This window comes from Periplaneta americana, chromosome 15 (assembly GCF_040183065.1).
Source record: "Periplaneta americana isolate PAMFEO1 chromosome 15, P.americana_PAMFEO1_priV1, whole genome shotgun sequence".
Taxonomy (NCBI): Eukaryota; Metazoa; Arthropoda; class Insecta; order Blattodea; family Blattidae; genus Periplaneta; species Periplaneta americana.
The window spans coordinates 119,761,527-119,780,105 of NC_091131.1; the positions used below are offsets into that span (position 1 = coordinate 119,761,527).

The window sequence follows — 18,579 nt, forward strand, 5'->3', positions numbered from 1 at the left end:
TAATTCTGATTAAATCTGTAAACTTGTTTTCCCTTTGAATATGTACATGATAAATTTATTGTTGAAAATAATGCCAATCCTTTAACATACTATATTAATCGATCATTACTCATACGCAGATAAATCTGTAACAATAAATTGTGTTACATAATCCATTACGTAATGTCCCTTTTAAACTAACAAAACTATTCAGAGATTGTGATACAATAATAAGGCAACAATGGAGAAAAAAGGTGCATTAGAGTGTCATGAGAAACTTAGATATTTGGAACGAAAACTGTCCTGGAGCCAATATGTCCGTCACATATCTCTGAGAAACTGCTGATGATCGAATTCTAGTCCATTCAGAGGGAAGTCACCATTTAGGTCGCACTGTGTTTTGGTATATTAAGACTTTAGTTCCTTTTTCCTTTAATAATTACTATATTACGTAAATTCAAAAATGTACTTACAACAAACCTCATAACAGATTCAGACATTTCTACTGAACAGCTGTTTTCCATCTCAGTAGCATGTACATAAGACAAAAATGGAGTAGTTTGCATTACAAAACCTTTGCACTCTAAATAGAAGCTGCACTTAACGTTGATAACTTCATTCTAGTTATCATGTTTTGTGTAGAACTATGTGGTAATCCTATGTACAGTATATATCAAAATCAAGTTACACAACAACTGACATCCAAAGCAAAGCATGACGTATTCACGCAATTTTATGGAATCAAGAACAGTAGGCCTACCTACCATGAGGTTGTTTATAACTGAATATTCTTCAATACTATTTTATTTGTCTCTTGCTACTGCAGCAAAGTTTTATTGACTGACTCACCTACTACTGTCGAATCGTATATTGTCACAATAGGTTACGTAATCTTTGCATATCCACAATTCCGTCACAAAAATTGTGCATTACAGAGAATCATTTCATATGAACAAAAGTAGGTACAAGATAGATGAAGAGTGGAGTAAGAATGACTCGTATATTGTTTTCATTATAATATCACTCATGACAAAAAGAAATTACGAAGATGAAAACTCCAGGGATAAATACTTCTTTCTAACAGTTTTTGTGATATTTGTATTCCTTATTCAACAAGATTTTAACAAACTCCACACATGCCATACAAGCAATTTTAAATAGTGAAGTGCCATAGAACAGATAAATAACAGATGGAACACAGTAGTAAAAATTTTAGAGGACCTCAGAAAGAGCATAATCCTCCAATATGACCTCAAAAACATTGAGGCATTATAGGAAAGTGCGGACTCCCTCGTCAAGAAAGCCATAATGTCCTAAAGAAAAAAATATAAATCTACTCTACCACTCAGTAAAAACCCTAAACAAAAAGAAAATGTACAAATCACTCTTACAATACATTCTTACTTTCATTATGGGAATAAGTTCAAATCATTTTAATTGTAGTATAAGGAATTGAACAAAATATTACTGTACCAAGAAGTCCAATGAATAATGACACTAAGTGAAGTTTTTACCATTAACAAACCGATAACAATGAAATATATTGTAACATTAATATGGTATAGATCTAGTACCTGATAAAAGAAGTATCAGTGTGTGACGAACTGAAGATCTGGGGATGTCTGGTGCACAAATGGATTCAATATCACTAATAGAGTTGGTGCCAGAATATGTAACAAAAGATGCAGGACAGACATTCAACTCAATTCGGAGAGTTATCCCACTGCTTACCAGGCAGATGCCACTGCATAACCTCATGAGAATTTAAGGGAAGTCTACGCGGTTCAAAAGTTCTCAATCTACAAGGGCATACAAGGACAGCCTTGAAAGCTCTTTCTTCATGCTCAAAGCCATTCTTTTTTATAACGATAAACGCAAAAAATTATTTACAGACAGAGAAAGAAATAAATGCATGTTTCAATAAGTAATCTTTGGCCCTATGTTTAACAAGAATTTAAACTGTTTCTTGAAATTGTTACTGTACCATTTATGCAATAAAGGGAAAAATTAAGTACATTTGTAATTTATTTTTCATTTTCTCATTACATGAAGTTTAAAGTATTGTGATGCTACAACAAATTAATTTCGAGATATTAGAAATACAAGTTTTCAACAACCCTGAAACCGAAAAGTGGTTTTTGGCATGCTATCTGCCTGTTGGTTTACAGCAATTTATTCTAAAATAGTTGACGTGTTTGTATATAATATACCAATCCATTCGTCCAGGAATAGTGCACATAAAATAAGATAATTTTATTAGGATCTTTATTTTTAAAAAAAAAGTATGACATAACGATTTATTCAAAGTTGGTTCTAACAAATTTTCAAATATTTCTAACATAAATGAAGTGACAAATGAAAGTTATATGTCTTCAAAATCATTCAGATAAAATTAATTATTAATTATGGAATTATACCTCCTATCAATAGCTCTTGGAAATAAAATAAACATTTTAGGTATTATACAGTTACACTATTTTGTTATGCAGCAGGGTTTTCATTTGCCGCATTGTCCGCACAGCTAGTGTGTTTTCTGCCTGCTTCCACTGACGAACACCACGCCATACAATGACAGTTGAGAGTTAGTTTATCATCTGCACTCGTGCGTGAAGGTTGAATTAGTGGTGTTGTGTTGCGTGTGTGTGTGTTCAGAGTTGTTGCAATGCGATTTTCATTACGTGAACGTGTGTATATGCTTACTACATACATAAAATATAAAAAATCTTATGCAAGAACATGACAGAACTTCCAAACAGACTCATGCCTAATGCCACTACAATACGAAGGTTAGCGAAAAAATTCAAACAGACAGGTTCAGTAAATGATTGTAAAATATAAAGGAGGAGACATGTTCTTACAGAAGAAAAATTAGACGAGATAGAACAGAGACTAGAGCACACCCCGCAAAAATCTAAGCATTTGGCGCAGGAAACAGAAGTAAGTTACGGGTCCACTTGTCAAGTAAGAAAATTACTTAAATTAAAGCCATACAGAATTACGGTATTTCAAAAGTTAAAAGAACAAGATCCCAATTAGAGGTTGCATTTTTGTAACTGGATTTTAGAGAAAGTAAATTCTGAGGAAATTGATCCGACATTAATTTATTTTTCTGATGAGGCCTATTTTCATTTAAATGGACACGTATCCTCACAAAATCATCAGTATTACAGTCAGGAGAAACCCAATCTTGTACTCGAAACACCTTTGTACGGTGAAAAAATAGGCGTGTGGTGTGCAATGAACGGACACAATTATTGGGCCTATTTTCACCTCAGGGCACAATTACCAGCGAGCATTACATGATTGAGATCCTTGACCCATTTTTAGATGAACTGACTTATGGGGAACGTTCCTCAGTATATTTTCAACAAGACTCTGCCACTGCTCATACTGCCGAAGAATCCATGAGAGAATTGCGTCGAATTTTCGGAAGGAGAATTATCTGTAAAAATTTGTAAGTCCCATGAAGTTCGGATTTAACACCATGCGATTTCTATCTATGGCGAGCACTTAAAAATAAGGTTTATACGAAAAAAAAAAAAACAGCATACAATAAATGAGCTTAAAGACTATATATAAGAGCTGAAATCGAGTCAATCAGTGAAGCAGAACTTCTCAAAGTAATTAACAATTTCATAAGGAGGTGTCAACAGTATATAGCAGTTGGTGGGGGACATTTTCAACACCTACTTTTAGCTGGGTAAGTACAAATTCTTATACTAAATGTTTCAGTGCCAGCAGACCGGGTAGCTGCTTGGCCGCAGATGAGCTCCTGACAGCGGGCGATGGGAAAATGAAAACCACACGGCTAAACAAAACAATATCACTGTATGTATATACTGATTACCTTTTAAAATTAATACAATAACTGTTACAGGCATAGAGCAAATGCACTCAATATTATTCTCAGTGGATTTTTTCATTCAGTTTCGCCCATTCCAAGATGAACTCCAAAGTGATTGATATTGATGTTTTTGGATCAACCACGTTCAACTTCACAAATTTCAACACGAATTCTCGTAATTTTTTATTTTCCTTGACTTCCTTTCTTCTGCTTGAGGTAAGTAACAGACTAACATTTTATTTTGCTATGTGATGTATATTTCTATACTTTAGATAATAAGGAATATGTACCAGTTTAACAGAGTTGTTTACCACTCCAATTTTGATAGGCATGACCTGACTTTAAGAGAATTGCTCCAAATCCCAATTTCACATACCACTGTAACTACTACATAATAGACATTTTCTCTTAAAACTTCACAAGTCTTGTCTTCATTTTAATACAATTATGCGAAAATAACAATTTCAGTTAAAAAGAAGTTATGTTAAAAATATTATAGAGTCAAATAAATCAAAGACTGGTATCTTCAAAGATTAAATGCAAAGTTTGTAACCACTGTAATAAACTGAAGCAAATAAAGATGAAAAAAGTATTGTTATTGAGCCCTCTTCCACGAATATTAACTAAATCATTCATTGGCCAGTGAATGCATATTGTCATTCAACTTTCAAAAATATATATTCTTTCCTGTCTTCGCACATACAGAAGATGCGAGGATGTCTAGCGAAGTGCAAATGGGGTGCTTCATCAGATTTTTTTTAATCAGTTATTAACGACACTGTATGATGCTATATAGCGTCAGTGGAATTGAGAAGTGAAGTGAGATGGTCCTTATTTGGCGAGATAAGATAAAGGATTCGCCATGGATTGCCTAACATTAGCCTTACAGTTGGGAAAAGCTTAGGAAAAATCGTAATCAGGTAATCAGCTCAAGAGCAACCTCAAAACACGAGACCAACTTTCTATACTTTGACCTATGCCAGTGGCCAATATAATTACTTTCTATGTATGTTTCTATAACTATTCGAATATTCTGATAAAATTTCAGAATTGCAGTGTTATCCTTGCGATAATTATCAACAATCATGTCGTTGATGACTATTCTATTGTCCTTTTTAGAGCTACTTCTTAAATAGTCCAATTCATAAGAAGAGGTAGGCTAATTTGTGTTGATTCGTCTATGTTGAAGATGATAAAGACAAGCAAAAGGCCGAACTCAAACTGAAGAGTAGAAATAATTCTGTCGATAATATTTCATTTCTCTGACGGAATGACGTTCCTCATGATACGAAATACACAGTAAAGTTTAATTTGTTTGTTTATTGTATGAAATACAATCATAAAAAATCAAGAACTTAATTTGGAGTAAATTACAATTTCATTTTGTTAATTAAAAAACAGAACATATTATTATGCTTCCTGTGCTTTACTTTCACATAAATCGACTTATAAGTACTGAATGAGAACAAAATCTGGCCAATGTTTAGCACAAATTGCTGTTCACTTACAGAGAGACAGATGACACATTGAAAACCATTATTTTTAGTATCAGCAATGGTGACCTAAAAATCGATCTTTCACAGTATCAAAACTTTCTTTTTTTTATTTCGTATGAGAAAGTAAAATAAATTTTGATAACCCTCATTATCAAATGGATGAAAAAAATACTGATGTCTGATTGTGAGACGAAGAAAGGAGGGGAAAAGTTTGTAACCATTTCAGTTCTCCTATTGTTAAGTGGAATCTTTTCTGATGTCAATAAATTATATACTATAATGTATTTTAAGTACATATGAATATATAGAAACGTTTTCCTAGAAATACGGCTATAGTTTGATTGCTTTGTGTGATGACAGTATTATTGTTACAGAAAATATGACATTATTGTTGGAAAAGGCAATTCTTCAAAGAACAACAATACCACACCACAACAATGCTGAGCTAATGTCATTAGTCAAGATGGCGCTGAACATGCAACAGCAAATTACAGTTGCAGCGTGGGCAATAATGTTTGGTAATGATCTTGAGGCCAAAAGACTGGCAAGACGTGAGTTTAACGTAGCATTGCAGTCATCGACTGTGGATAAGTGGAGAAAATGACTGCCAGCAACATGAAGCATCCAGAAAGAAAAATCTCCTGGAAGGCCTCGCATTATCATAGATGCAGCAACAATGGGAAGGATTCTGGAAGTATCCAATATTAGCCCACAAAAAACGACCCGCCAAGCTGCAAATGAGCTTGGTATCAGTCATGTCAGTGTGTTTCGTGATTTGAAACATGAGAGGTACCATCCCTTCAAACCGATTCGTGTCTATGAATTTAATGAGGACAATCCTGATAGGCTGATGAAATTGTGTGAATTTGTTGTAAGAGAATGTGCAAACGACGAACATTGGTTAAAAAATGACACTTTTTTTATGAAACTGTTTTCTATGTGAACGGATATGTTAATTGATACAATTGTCATTATTATGCTAGAGAGAATCCTCAAGTTATTGAAGAGGCACATTTAAGATGCGGAAAAGTCATGATTGGATGGGAAGGATTATTAGGATTGCGAATCTTGGATGAGATTGTTAATGCTGATCGGTATTGTGATATCCTTAATGAAATTGTGGCGCCAGTGATGCAAAGTGCTGAACACGAACATTGCTTATTCCAGCAGGATGGTGCGCCTCCTCACTATGCTATTGCAGTGAAGGAAATTTTGAATCGTGATTTGCAAAACAGGTGGGTGGGAAGAAGAACAGCCCGTTCATCTGATCTCACAGCCTGTGACTATTGGTTGTGGGTTATTTGAAGGAGAAGGTTTATGCCCGGAAACCGCAAGACATCGACATGCTGAGAATAGCAATTTAAGAAGAAATTCATGCTATTCCATAAATCAATGAATGACTTCCCAAAACGTTGCCAATTACGCTTGGATGTGAATGATGAACAGTTTGAGGCAATACAGTGACTTGATTAGTATTGTTGTAAGTGACTTGTTTAAGTTGAAGAATTGTCTTTCCAATAGTAATGTCATATTTCCTGTAACAATAATACTATCATCACACGATGCAATCAAATGCATAGTCCTATTTCTGATACACCCTGTAGTGTATCATTAAAAAGGCAATCCCCTCTCTCCAATCATTTTTTATCTTCGTTACTGGTTGAGTTGTTAGCATGATAATAACAGATCAAAAGAAGCCGCAAAAATGTTTAATTGAATTCGTAAGAGAGTTGCAAAAAATATTTAAAAATATATAAGCAGATCATAAATGAGCCAGATTACACTAGACAACAACATATTTGACTAAGTATCAAAAATGAAGCCAACGAAACCATACATATATTTATCAGTTAAATTTGAAAATAAAATTTGTGTGACAGCCAATGGAGGGCCAAAGTCTACCTGCCAACTGTTGGCCCTCACATCTACATAGTACCTCAGCAGAGATGAACGATCATCCAAACAGTATGGTTAGCACAATAATTCTTCCAACCATTATAGCTGGCTTGCAAAATCGGATTTCACTATACACTGCAAATACTCAAATTCATCATACTGCACCAGTTCCATACACTGGCAGAAATTTCATGACAAAATGACTAGAAAAACTTAATTTGTTCTTGTTTAGAGGATATTCTCAATTTTCTGTGATATCAATAATTTTGTCTATATGAAAATGACAACATTTTTAAAAAATCACACATTCCTCATAGACGTGATCCTTTCTTTCTTTCGTATTTTACCTCTGGGGCATCTCTTATCACGCATCAGCAGTAATATCAACAAACATCGACATGCTCCATTTGTCCCCTGATAATGTCTTTTAGAGTAGCAATAGTTTGGTAGAATCATTCGCCATATTAAATGCTTACTATCCTGAGATCTTCAGGGAGGAATTCAAGTGTGGGGGAAGGAAGTGTATTTCAAGAGGCATGTTGGGATTCCATTTTACTGTATGCTATTAACATATTGCTCACTGCTTCCCTGCAGTTTGATAACTTATTGTTTTCAATTAATTCCTAATGACTGACCTCAAAGCTTCAATGCAATTTTTTCTTCATCCATCAAAATGCTCATCATTCATAATGTTTCTATTTGGAAACCTGTGAAAACCACTTCTTTGATTCTAGAGTCTCGTAGTCGGGAAATTTATGAAAAAAAAATCTAAGGCTTCCCCAGTTCAATTCATTTCCTTTATAAAGTTTTTCATCACTGTCAATTTAACATTTAATGTGTCATCTATCCCTTCTTGGCAATTACATAAAAATTATAGTACTGGTATATAATACAAGTCATAGTCATGATTCATGAATTCATGGTTAACCCTTAATATAAGTTTTGTCAACATCATCACTTTTGGTCAAAATTAATTTTAACCAGGATGGTTAAAATTACAGTATGGTCAAAATGTGCCTGATTCACTCCTTCTCTATTTAGCTACTGAAGACAGACCATAGACTTTCAATGAGAATTCAAGCCCGTCTCAAAGCTAGGCATTTCACTCCAAACCATTCTGGATTTCTTGAGATTTTTTTTTTTTTTCAGTGTTTCAAATTCAGGACTTAGAGAAAGATCAATAATAGGGTCTGGCCTAATTTGTTTAGTTGAAATCCCCATTTAGCCAAAGTATAAGTCTCTTCATGCGCTGGATTGAAAATTCAACTGTGAGATCATAACAGGCCATTTGGCCTAATACTTGAAGGGAAGAAGAAGAAGAAGAAGAAGAAGAAGAAGATAAGTCTCTTCATTACGTGTGACACCAATAATTTCGAGGGAAAAATTGTTCCGGGAGCGAATGTAAGTTTAAACCGAAGGTCCCTGGTTCGATACCCGGCCCTGGAACAATTTTTCCCTCGAAATTAATCAAATCAGCTTTACAGGAAGTTATACCTGAAAGCTTGATTTGCGTATGACACCAATGTATACAAGATGAATTTTATTATTCCTTGCTAATAGGCATATCTCTCTCTTATACAGAGGTGGGACTCGAATGCTTATTATGCTTACCACGCCTGTTCTATGAATGATACTTGTAGCTGAACAGCTGTGCTTTTGTACAGGTACAGCATGCAGCACTGTGAACTTAGTCTGGGCTATGGTATGGATGATATGTGAATTAATGATGGCGAAATGAGTCCGAAGTCCAATGCCGAAAGTTACCCAGTAATTCTGCTTGAATTGGCTGAGGGAAAATCCAGGAAAAAAACTCCAACTGGGTAACTTGTCCCAACCAGGATTTGAATCCGGGTCCACTCATTTCACAATCAGATGTCTGTTATTCCACAGTGGTGGACTTGCTAATAGGCATAGTCTGTTTCTACATTCTTCAACGAGTCTAGAGTCACCCTAAATAATTTTAGGATACCAAAATCAGACTATTAGGACAAATTTAGACACGTATTTCAATAAGATTTTAGATTTTCCATAGCACAGACTAGAATTGAACACAAATCTGCTTGAAAAAGTGTTACGTATAAACAAGGAGTACAGAGATATTACATTTGAATCTTAGTCAACAGACACAATCTCTGACAGTTGTTCTTGTTTTTGAAGCACTAAGTAAATCACAGAAGATTCCAGATAGAAACTGGTCGAGGATACAAACTCTCCAAACTTCCCTACCTGAAGTATTAAACTGTGAGACTTCTAAAAGTCCTCATAGTATCTGTAATACCAATGCAAATAACCCTCTGTACAAGATCCAACCAAGATCCAAGACCACCACACAAAAGCCATTTATAAAAATATGAAACATATTACAGCAACTTACATCTGATAAAGAATCTTAGCCTTAAGTTCCTGCATATGTCCAAAATCACTCCAATAACTGCCTCTTTGGTACAGCAAGATTTATGATTGTTCCAGTTCAACTTACTATCTAGGACCACTCATATATAACTAAATTGCCCTGGTGAGACAGAAGGCTTAGAATTTATCATCTGGCATGTAACCTATAAGTAGTCCATCTCTGTGGAGTAACAGTTAGCATGCCTGACTGTGAAACAAGCGGATCAGGTGCAGATCCTGGTTGGGACTAGTTACCTGGTCGGGGTTTTTTTCCGAGGTTTCCCCCCTCAACCACTTGAAGCAGAATTGCTGGGTAACTTTCGGTATTGGACCTAGGACACATTTCGCCTTCATGTATCATCTACGATAGTTTCAGGTCAACCAGAGATCCAGCAGATGTGGTGCCATGTCTTGCCTACAGGTGTCATCTGTTTAGGGCAGCTGCATATGATCTCAGGGAGTCAAAGGGGCTTTAACAGCAGACTACAACAGACCAGGAATCTGATAGCTCTCTGGACAGATTGTGCCATGGTGGATCACGGTATCTCTTCAGGGCAATATAGAATGCAGCAGGACAAAGTACGTGATTTGCGAACAGATGCCATCAAACTGAGGAGACTGCAAACAACAGGGAGACTCTATCAGACCTGGATTCCATAGCTGAATCAACAAGATGGCATCAAACAGTGAATCGTGTATGGTACTTACGGGAATGCTATCCTAAGAACTTCAACAATCATCCCACAATAAGGAGGTCGGCACAACAAGCCTCAGACTTCGATGCAAACCTTCGGGCTCTCCTCAGAAAAAGAGGAAAAAAAATCTTTTAAATACTAGCTTCCTTTTCTAGGTAAATAGAATCATGTTATGTAATTTTAGTGTGAGTGACATGTATTCTTTCAAATTCACACCAGTCCTGCAGATTGCTTAAGGAGTTCCATTTAGGAATCAAACAATGTGCTTAAAATATGTGGTTCAATGATGATGACCAGATCCTCAGCGATTTGAATATAAAACCCATTTCTATGAAGTTGAGTCACAAAGCTGTCAACCATAACATACCAAAGAAGGTATGAGAGATTCTCACACTAAGAACATCCGTTTGTTGGTGATTGTAATTTCAAAATCACTAAATTTTGTTTTAACTTTTCTTTGGAGCAACACGTTGATTCAATTGACCACAAATGGGTCTACCTCATGGTTACATATGATATGAATTTGAACGATGTATGTTCAAATGTTCCTTCAATATCCAAAAACACTTCCACAGCACTGTACACTTATTTTAGCATCCCACCAATCTTATTATAAGACTAGCCGTACCCGTGCGCTCCGCTGCACCCGTTAGAAATAAATATAAAGTAATTACATAATTAAAATAGGAAATTTGATCCAGGGAACATTCGTGTTTGATAGTAGGATAAATCGTTTAATATGTTACTTAATTTAAATTGTATTTAAAATATTAAAATGCGATCATTTTGATCCAGAGACCACTCATTTGGTGCAATGACAATTCCTTTAACATGTTTCTTAATTGTTATTACCAATTATTTTTGGAAAAGCGAAAATTAACAGAAAAATTTTGGCTACAGACTTATTATTATGTTTATATTATATTATATTATATTATATTATATTATATTATATTATGTAAAAAGTGCGTTGATAATGGATGTACTCGAATTAGAAAGTTTTTAATTTGTTGTGGGAGCTCTTGAATCTCAGGAGGAACAGCTTTTACAACAGCGCAACATAATCTGCTTGGCTCATTACCCAATTTTTTTGCATTGCATTTATTGCATATATATTTTATGTATTTTATCACGATTCAATTGAGCATAGTTAAAATTCGAATTATACAATAATGGATTTCTAAGCTAACGTACTATTACTGCATACTAAATCAATACACTCTCGTTCATTAATTCTCTGAGATAAAAATGAATATGTTCATAAACATTATTTTCAGAAATACAGGAAATGAATATACACAATAACCTATCAAGTTTTCTGTGCATAAGAAGCTATTTTAATCTTACCTGTCCTCAATTCACTCACAAGTTACTGTAATAATATTATAGCATTATGTCCATCCAGAGAAACTACACTTTCCAATGATGAAATAATAATTAATTATACAAATCGGTTAATTTAGCTTCCGATATTACTTCATACAAACACAGAAACATTCTCTGTAGGCTATCTTTCATAGCTTTCGATTGTTGTGTCCAAGGCCCCTTATAGACGAAGTCATTCGTTTCTTATTTCAATACACCGCCTTAGATGGCAGTTATTTTAATTTTAAAACTCATTTATCTCATTAAACATCAGTCCTATCAAAAATTTTTCAAAGAATAAAACTTATCGGAAATGATTTTTAAAGAAATGTTTGTTATGTAACATTTTTCACAAAAATCAATAATAAGCGAGATATTTCGATTTATTTAATTCAGACCCCCTTATAACCCACCTTTTAAATAATGTATTTTGAATGCCATATAGCCTAAAATCTAAGTTACATCGAACTTAATTTATATTCCAATTTTCATCGAAATCGGTTCAGCCATTATCGCGTGAAAAGGTAACAAACATACAGACAGACAGACAGACAGACATACATACATACATACATACAAACAAAAATTTCAAAAAAGCGATTTTCGGTTTCAGGGTGGTTAATTATATATGTTAGGACCAATTATTTTTGGAAAATCGAAAATTACCAGAAAAATTTCGGCTACAGATTTATTATATATAGATGATAGATGATGGAGCACCGTTTCCATGTACTTACCTTCTTGGTATGCATATAGTTTATGAGAAAATGCACTTTCATTAAGATGTTCTCTTGTTATGGAATGATCCATCAATCTTTTCAGAGTCTTGAGGTCAAGCAGATTCGTAGTTAGAATTTTGCATGGGCAGTCCTGGTTCAAAAGGCCAGATGGACAATAGCCTGAAGTACTTAACTTTTAATTAGGCATATGTAATATATCTTTATATAAATATGTTTTTCATCTACCTAGAGTACCGGTACTTAACTCTTAATTAGACATATGTGATACAGTGAAACCCTCTCATTTACGGACATCAAAGGGACGTAACAATCTGTCTGCATCTGTCCTTTATTGGGAAGGAGGCTCCCCAATCTAATAGTAAATTTATAATATGCATTATGTATCCCTTCACGCTTTAAATGAAATGTATTACTGTATAGTTTAATTCTAAATACAGTACAGTATACTACAGTAAATTCTTTGCAACTTTTAACTACAGTAGATAAGACCGAAAAAGGAAAATACAGTACTGTGCCATGCGATTTTATTCTACGTCTACAGTTATGCAGTACTGTACTTTACAGTTTTCAACTTAACCTTTACATTCAGGTGCCATGTCTCTCGAAACAGAACAAATGATTGAAGTGAAGAGAATAATCCTACTAACTCAATCATGTGTCGAATACAATTTCACAATTGGGGCAACCTTGGACTCATTAGACAGGTTAAATTTTATGACTCTTGTTTATCCACCCACTTCCAGCTAACAAGGTGTAGCCGGCTGGGCTAGTGGTAGCCTACGAGACCCTTATTGCCTTCTTTCATGTGTTAAGGAATTTCTGTACAGTTCTCAAAACTAAATTTTCCATTTTTGTAACACATTAGGTCTTGAAAACCAAGTTCTGTCCGCAGTCAGGAGGTAAAGCAAGCTTTACGACTGTGAAACAACTGTCCGTGTCCATGTCTGAGTGTGTCTGTAAACGAGAGTTAAATTTATTATTATTTCTAGGCTATATTATGTCAGTTGGGACATAAAAATCTGTCCGTATCTTGGGGGTGTCCGTAAGGAGAGGTTTCACTGTATATCTTTATATGACTATATTTTCCATCTGCCCTTCAGTATAAGAATTTCTGCATTACAATATTGGATCACCTATTTCGCGCGATTCAGTACAGATGTACAACATGATTTATACTGATACCTGATTACCAGGAAATGGAATAAGGAGCTCTTAAAGCTAGGACTGGCATGTACACAGCTCAATGTTTACTAGGTCTGCATGCTATATTCACCCTTGATGTATAGAAAGCTTCCATTCTCAGTACGTAAGCCAAAGCTAGAGCATACAGTTGTGTCAAGGGAAAATTACCACACAGTCTGCTACTCACTAAATAGCACGAGTTAGACTACTTCAAGAGATATTGCACATTACAATGCTGAAGATTTAATCAAGTGTGTGTACTAAGTGCAGTTCAAAATTCAATCAATGTTACATGTGTGTGTATGTAACACGTATTTATAAATATTATAAGCCAAATGAAATGTGTCATTTTATATGTTCAGACTATACTCCCTATACTCTCAGCAATGAAGTTTGGTCAAATTTACATTCTATTGAACTGTATATACCATGTCTCAATATATTCTTTAGAGCTCCAAATTTTGTTTCCTGTTGATTAGCCTACCAATTAAAATTCAACCTAACACTTTTCTTTGTCCAATTTGAAATGATGGATATTAAAAGAAAATAGCGTTATTACACGAGACTATGAATTAAAGTGTTTTCTTTAAGGTCGTAATCAGTTTATGAATGTATTTAAGAACTTATATGTCAAATGGGACAAGGAACTGTATGCGAGTATAAGCCATAACCAAGTAGTTCTTAGTCTCTAGGCCTACAATCTAACTCCATATCCACCTGCACAAAGTGATCCTGCTAACAGTATGATGAGCAACCTAATGAAAGGTTGGGTAACCAATCCCAGCAGGAAGCTAGGTCGATAAAATGATGGGCAAAGAGGGACTTCCTGCCTTGTAGGAATACCAAAAGATAAGGGATGAGACCCAGACAGAAAATTCGAGTAGAAGGACTCCTAGTGAAGAAGACAACCTGTCTAGCAAAGATAACCCTGAGGTCATTTCAAGTCAAATCAACGATTTCTGAATTTTTTTGGACTCTGATATTCCAGATTTCCTTAATTGTTTGGTTTGAATGTATCCATGGGTGTAAACAAACACTATAAATTCCTGCTTCCAGGATTATTATAATGCGACTTCGAAATGATATTGATTTTTCTTGATGCGATATTTCGAATTTTTAAATGTTAATTCTCTCAATGTTTCATTACTTGTATTGCAATTAAAATATCCCTATTAAAGATGCACATTATGTTGGTATTATGATTTAACTCATCTTGATATTTTCCTTTAATGCGCTGACAACTGCTGGGCAAACTTCTCGGATTATTTGTCTGATAACCTGTTTTGAAATTCGCAAAAGGTGTTGAAAGCTTGTAAACGAATCCCGTCACTAAGAATCGTAGTGTCAGTGCGAACCTGGAATATTGACATATACAGACAGTCAACCAAAAATAGTGCTTTACATATTTTGTTAATTACACAATAACATTCAGCAAAGGATGAATTGAGTTTAGTACAATAAATACTGTCCTATCTTGACTTGAGATTGGTTCTCGCATGTTGGTGGCTGCTTTTTTAAAGTTTGGCCTAATTTTCATCAATAATTCTTCAAAATTGGTGAAAATCATCCGAATATTTATAAAGTTTTTATACTCGCCGCTGATTTCTTGAAATTTTATAGCACTCAACAAATTTTCCCTAGTTGCTTCTTGTACAGCTTCGTTGGTCTACGTTTCTTTCTGTTGAAAATGTATGCTATTGCTACCAAAGCGCAAATAGCAGTTAGCAAAGCTTCCTCGTATTCCATGGTCGTGTATCATGCGAATAGAATGAAACTAGAAAGGTGTTCAAGGTTTGCACACCCTACTTAGATGATTCGTATCATGCACACCGCTTGCTCGAGGGTGCACAGTTTACTCCGTGCATTACATGCAATGCTGGCTGGTGCACCCATGTATACCTGGCCTAATATTAATAATAATAATCCATGGCGCCACAGCCCTTGAAGGGCCCAGACCAACCAGCCGGCTGCTGGCCTCATGTCCACATGCCGAAGTAGAGGTGGATGGGCCTAATATTAACCATCATGAAACAAACTCTTTTTTTGATATCTTATTCTTTCCCCTATCACACAGTTCACATGCCAGGTCTCGTCTCCTGACTTATAACTGCTGCAATCACTTCAAAGTGACAGGGCATCCAAAACCAGGTAAGAAGAAAATACAGAATGAAACTGGTGGTGGTGGTGGTGATACATTTATTAGTTATTTCAATAAGTCTGTGGAATTTATTGGCGCGTCACCTGTCAAGAAAAACATGCAATCTTTTGCTTAATAAAAGGTAAAGGTATCCCCGTCACATGCCATGAAGGCACTTGGGGGGCATGGAGGTAGAGCCCCATGCTTTCCATGACCTCGGCACTAGAATGAGGTGGTGTGGTCGGCACCACGCTCTGACTGCCTTTTACCCCTGGGAAAGACCCGGTACTCAATTTTATAGGAGGCTGAGTGAACCTCGGGGCCGTTCAGAAAGTTTGGCAACGAGAAAAAATCCTGTCACCACCTGGGATCGAACCCCAGACCTTCCAGTCCGTAGCCAGCTGCTCTACCAACTGAGCTACCCGGCCGCCTTTTGCTTAATAGAGATTGAAAAAATCACACAAGCCTGGAAACGAAATTAATAACCTCTAAGTTGAGTCAGCTTAAAGAGAAGTTAGATTATGTCATTCAGAGTCGAGTGAAAATATGACAACATTCTCTTTTTTTTGCCAGCCAGTTAGACTGCTAAAAGGATGCAATAAGAATTTGGAATTTCAAACTACATGGTCCGAAAAACTAACAAATTATTTAGGGAAAAGATATTCTGTGTACTCCAAGTGCTAAGAATAGAAGAACATTAGACACAAGTACAGCAAAACTAATGGTAGACTTTTATATTAGAGATGATATTAGCACAATAATGTCATGGAAGAAAAATTTAAATAAGGGATAAGGATAAAAAAGTTTAGGGACAAAAAAAGGTTAATTTTGGCTACCTTGAAAGAGTTTTATGAATTTTTCAAAAGCGAATATCCAACACTTACTTACATTTTTTTTTTCTTTCAAGTTTTGCGAACTGAGACCTAAATTGTATTTTAGCAGGAAAAATGGACACACATACTGTCTGTGTTTCTATTCTGCAATAAAACAAAAGTTAAAATGAGCGATGTTGGCATTTAGAATTTTGTCTTGGTGTTGTGAACTATTGAAAGAGTATAAAACATGCCTAACTGGCATCATCTTAAATACCTCGACAGTTCAATGCATATGAATGATGCCAAAAATGTCCTGGAGTAAATGAACTTAACATGTGTCCAATTTTCAATGGGTGTGGGTATACAGCTGTTTGAATGTTACACATAACAAGTTTTACAAATAGTATAAAGGAACGACAAAATTGACTACATACTTCTTCTGAGATCGTCTGAGGGCCCAATGTTCACAACGGATGTAGAGAAACAGTTGTTTGTAGTTCCCTTGGTTACAAGGATGGGGCATGTTCTTCTAGTATGACGGAACCACTGTACATTTTATCCATTTAATGACACATCATTTAAAATCTCATTCCCCAAACAACAGATCGCCAGCGATGATCACAGTCATTGGCCATCAAGGTCCGCAGATCTTAGTCTTGTCGAGTTTTGTTTGTGGGAGAGGATGAAAGGCGAAGTGTACAATAACAAAGTAAACACAAGGAACAACGAGGAGCAACACTGTAGTCAACAGTGGAAAATTGCACTGAACTATTAAACTGATCATAAGCAATAAATGTAGGAATCATTAAGTAATTTGCCTTTTCTTCATGTTACAATGCTTGTTATGTGTAACTTTCAAACAACTGTTATCTCCACAGTCATTGAAAACTGGACACATGTTTACATGAACTTATTTTGACTCATAATAGTGCATACTACTCCCGCTAAAATATTTACTATGCCTCCTGAATCACCCTGCAGATTTTGAGTGCCAGCTGAATGTAAAACATCGGTACCAGTTTGAGTGATAGGCCTACACATTGTACCGTACCGCTAAAGCTGCATTACGAGTCAATTTGACGGTAAAATGTGAGATCATATTACTATCCCAAATTCCATTATCATCTTCTTAAATAAACACAATAGGGCTATTAATCCTCCAGATTACGACAGCAATGAGGTTAGGTTAGGTTTAATTCTTATATAAGGTATAACAACAATTAAAGTACGATATAGTGGCGTCCTGGAGCTATAAATTTATCATTCTAGTATTTAATTCCATTTACATAATTGAGATAACTAGAGTAGGCGTATCGTAGGCCAATTGGCTATCAATATCATGACAGTTTAGTTCATAACATTACCGATTAATATCAGATCATGTTTATATCCACAAAATTAATTAAATTTGTTCTCACCATTTTCAAATGCGTGGGATGAAATCACAAAATAAAATTGTGACCTTTGTAAACATTAATTTATATTTTTAGTATGGTCTACTTCATTCTTTGTAGATTCATTGAATAGGTTATACATCCTTGACAGTCACGTTGCTTCACAAATACCGATTAAAAAAAAAACACGTAACTAGCAACTTGAACTTTGTTCAGAATCAGCGCTTGCCGCTTGTCTTGTGGGTGTGTTTTGTAACAGAACTTCCGTTTAGTTCACTGCTAACTTCTTGACACTTTTGAACTCGGGGTTGCGATGCCCAAAGAGGACAATTCAAACTCTAATTTACTTATAACAAAATTATTCTCGTACTATAACATAATTTATTTAAAAGTAATCGAGTTAATGATATGATAAGCGCGGGTTACGAAGGCAACTGCGTAATACATTACTGTTATAAACTTAGACCCATATATTTAGCCACACTAGTTTTAATTCCTTTTGACGTGTCTAACATCGTCGCGTATGATCCTTAGGGCGAAATAACATACATACAAACAAACAAAACCAATTTCTAAATGAATCACGTCATCATATTAACAACTTAACAAGAGATCTACATTTCACAAAACATTAAAGTTTTTTTT

At 35.2% G+C, this 18,579-nt stretch overlaps 1 protein-coding gene across 8 annotated transcripts in view; it reads right to left on the reverse strand.

Annotated features, from left to right (window-relative positions):
* The window catches only part of LOC138715298 (protein scarlet-like), a 56,537-nt gene extending 38,290 nt beyond the window's left edge, over positions 1 to 18,247 (reverse strand). For 3 of the 8 annotated variants that reach the window (XR_011336216.1, XM_069848063.1, XM_069848065.1), the window contains exon 1: positions 453 to 602. Coding sequence is in view for 4 of the 8 variants with exons in the window: in XM_069848063.1 (XP_069704164.1) it covers positions 453 to 545 (93 nt within the window). In the remaining 4 variants the exon portion in view is untranslated. Of the gene's footprint in view, positions 1 to 452; positions 603 to 1,553; positions 1,753 to 10,314; positions 10,334 to 16,974; positions 17,318 to 17,958 lie in introns of those variants that run through there. The other 5 variants (XM_069848064.1, XM_069848067.1, XM_069848069.1 and 2 more) reach the window with 5 other exon arrangements.
* Positions 18,248 to 18,579: the final 332 nt, after the last annotated feature.